Raw genomic sequence first — 3026 nt, forward strand, 5'->3', positions numbered from 1 at the left:
GGGGTTGGGGACGGGGAAGGAGGGGTGCACAAAGGCGTGCTGCGAGGTGGGCGGCATGGGGGTAGTCAAGGGTGACTGGAGTTGCGTCGGCATGAGCGGCGCTGCCGCCGGCTTGAAGGCATGAGGCCGGGTATAAGATAGACATCTTAGGAGCACAGTGCGCACTCAATATATGTGGGACACGGTGCGTGTCCACATGCACAAGCGCGCATCTGCACGCGCACGCACGCACGCACGCGTGCACACACACACACACACACACACACACACACACACACACACACACACACACACACGCATACAGTCGCAAGCACGGGCTGCTCAGAGTCTATGTGTGCTCTCATACTCGCGATCCTTTGTCAGCAGCGTCCCGAGGGCCGGTCAGATCTCGTAGATGTGCATTGTTGGAGGGGTTATAATCAGCGAGCACCGCAGCGCCACCAGGACGAAAGCCTGGACACACACGCGCACGCCCGCGCGCGCCCGCACGCGCACGCACGCGTACACGAACGCGCGCGCACACACACACACACACACACACACACACACACACACACACACACAGACAGCAGATGTGCGCCCTCAATCATGCGCACATACACTGAACCTCACAAAGACACACGCACGCGTGCGGTGACAAATCATGATGACTCACCGGCCTCAGCGGGAACCCCAGCGTCCACCAGCAGCTGCTCCAGGCGCCGCCCCACAAAGTCCAGCACCGCCGCCTGCGCCTTGGCGTCCACCTTCACGGGCTGCGCGGCAGCTGCCAGCGAAACCGCCGAGGAGAGGCTCAGCTGCACGTTGTTCGACACCAGAGCCTGCAGAAGGAGCCCATGTGAAGGGTTTGTTAGTTGTTGGTTTGGCAGGGAGGGATCAGACCCCAGCTGTCGGAGGTGTACGCGTACAGCGGCCCTGATGTTGCTGGCGTGGCGGAGCCTTTGCTGGCCGCGCTGCGTGGCTGGACGCACGAGCGCAACCGGCGCACGGGCGGCGCATGGCGGCTGGGCCCGCTGCCGCAGGCCCGCACCTGCAGCATGCCGTAGGCGGCGCGGCGCAGGCCGTAGGGGTCTGCCGTGGCCGAGGGCGCCCCCACCGCCGCCACCAGCCCGACCAATGAGTCAAGGCGATCCGCCACCGCCACCACAATGCCCGCGGGGCTGCGGCAGAGGATGAGTTGACATTCGGGTGGGGCAGGGGTAGGAAAAATCAAGAGTTGGTGTGGGGGGCAGAGGGCGGCCGCGGCCGCAGCAGACCCAGATTTGAGGGAAATGAGGGGTGCGTCGAGAGGATGTGCGTCAGGGTTGTGCAGGGATAGAGGTGGAGGACGGGGCGGCCTAGGAGATGAGGGGGGCGAGGCTAGGGGAGCAGGTTTTGATGAGACACCCAATCGGCAGTCAAGACATCTCGCGCGGGCATCCAGCAGACAGGGCTGCAAGGGGGGGCCCAGCCCCCGCCGCTGCAGCAGAGTTAAGGCCAGCAACAAGCCAAGGTCGACGCCGGACTCACAGCGAACACGCACGCGGCACGACTGATTGGCGCAGGGCACGCCCTTGGCCCAGAGGGCGACTGAACCCAACCGGCCCTGCACCCGCACTCAACCAACCTGGCCGGCAGCTTGTCGCCCGCCTGGCGCGGCAGGGCCGCCTCAAAGATGGCCTCCGCCACCTCCGGCTGCAGCCCCTGCTTCAAAGCGTAGTGCCTGTGGGACCGCAGGCGGGGGAATGAGGAGGGGACATTGCAGGGCGGTTGTGGCTGGGCGGTTTTAGGGGGCGGGGCCGAAAGCAAGCAGAGGGCAAGAAGTGGCGCGGCCCACCGGCCCCGCTAGCGGACAGAGAGTCGCTCCGCGGCTGCGGCTGAGCGACGGGCGCGCGCCCTGCGGGCAGGCCCGCCAGCCTCGCCCTGCGTCCACTCCAGCCGGCACCCTGCCCAGGCTGCCTCCCTCACCCACGCAGCTGCACCCCCAACCAGCGCCCCAGCCACCCAGCCCACCTGCCCATGGTGCCCGCCAGCGCCGTCATCTCCATGACCGTTGACGTCGCCAGGTCAGCCTTGGCCAGCCGCGCCGCCTCCACAGCTACGCCCTTAGCGGCGCCGAGGCCCATGGCGTCGGCCAGGGGGGCGGTGATGGACACGACGCGGTCAGACTTGTCCAGCAGGGTGCCCAGGTCTTTCTGGAAGAGGGTGCCCTTGAGCTTGGGCCTGTGGGGGTGTTGATGACGTGGCGTGCGGCAGCGGGGGTTTGCCAGGGTGCAACTGTGTGTGCTGGCGTGTTCACCTGTGCATGTGTGTACCCAGGGTTCTGGTGCGGGCAGGACGCAGTGGGGGGGGGGCTGCATCGTTGGGGACGCCGCACGAGGCGCCGTGTAACAGTGCATGTCTGGAGGGCAAGATTTTGGGGGACGGCCACAATGCAGAGTCTGTTTGCCTGCCCCTGCTCTCGCAACCATGGCGGACGGGGGGGGGGGTGCAAATCAAATGCCCTCTGTAGCGGCCACGGTTGCCAGTGCCGGCCGTGTGACAGCCCCTGCACCCTTTTGTTGGATGTCCTGGGGCCGCACACCCCCGAGTGGTGCTACCCGCCCGGCCCTGCCCTCCCAGATACCATCAAGCCCAAAACATTCGCTGCAAGGCTACTCCCTGTGCAAATCAAATAAAAGCACAACGTGTTGTGATTGCAAACAAATTGAGTAAGTTGTAAAAAATTACGTCTGAAATCATGTGAAGACCACACAAGGTCAGAAACATGTGTGAAACCATGCGGGATCGAACCTCCGTCTCACCTGAACTCCTCCAGGGGCTGCCGCAGGTCCTCCTTGTAGAAGAAGGAAGCGTCCTCGAACCGCGCCCGCAGCACCGCCTCGTTGCCCGCCGCGACGGCCGCGGCGTCGATGGGGCCGTTGGCGACGGTCACAAAGGCGGGAAGGAGGGCGCCGGAGGGGGAGAAGACGGGGAAGTAGCGCTGGTGCTTGCGCATCACCATGACCAACACCTCCCTACAGGGTGACGTTTGGGGAGATTAGGCG

The 3026-nt window shown here is 65.2% G+C and overlaps 1 protein-coding gene across 1 annotated transcript; it reads right to left on the reverse strand.

Annotated features, from left to right (window-relative positions):
- Positions 1-641: 641 nt before the first annotated feature.
- MNEG_15733 (glycyl-tRNA synthetase alpha chain) lies at positions 642-2983 on the reverse strand (the record flags this gene model as incomplete). Its single annotated transcript, XM_014035796.1, has 5 exons — positions 642-821; positions 1031-1160; positions 1607-1702; positions 1993-2202; positions 2784-2983. The coding sequence occupies 5 exons, from the start codon at positions 2981-2983 to the stop codon at positions 642-644; spliced, it is 816 nt and encodes a 271-aa protein (XP_013891250.1).
- Between the last annotated feature and the right edge of the window lie 43 nt (positions 2984-3026).

Source organism: Monoraphidium neglectum (assembly GCF_000611645.1).
Source record: "Monoraphidium neglectum strain SAG 48.87 unplaced genomic scaffold scaffold05612, whole genome shotgun sequence".
In the NCBI taxonomy this organism is placed as follows: domain Eukaryota; kingdom Viridiplantae; phylum Chlorophyta; class Chlorophyceae; order Sphaeropleales; family Selenastraceae; genus Monoraphidium; species Monoraphidium neglectum.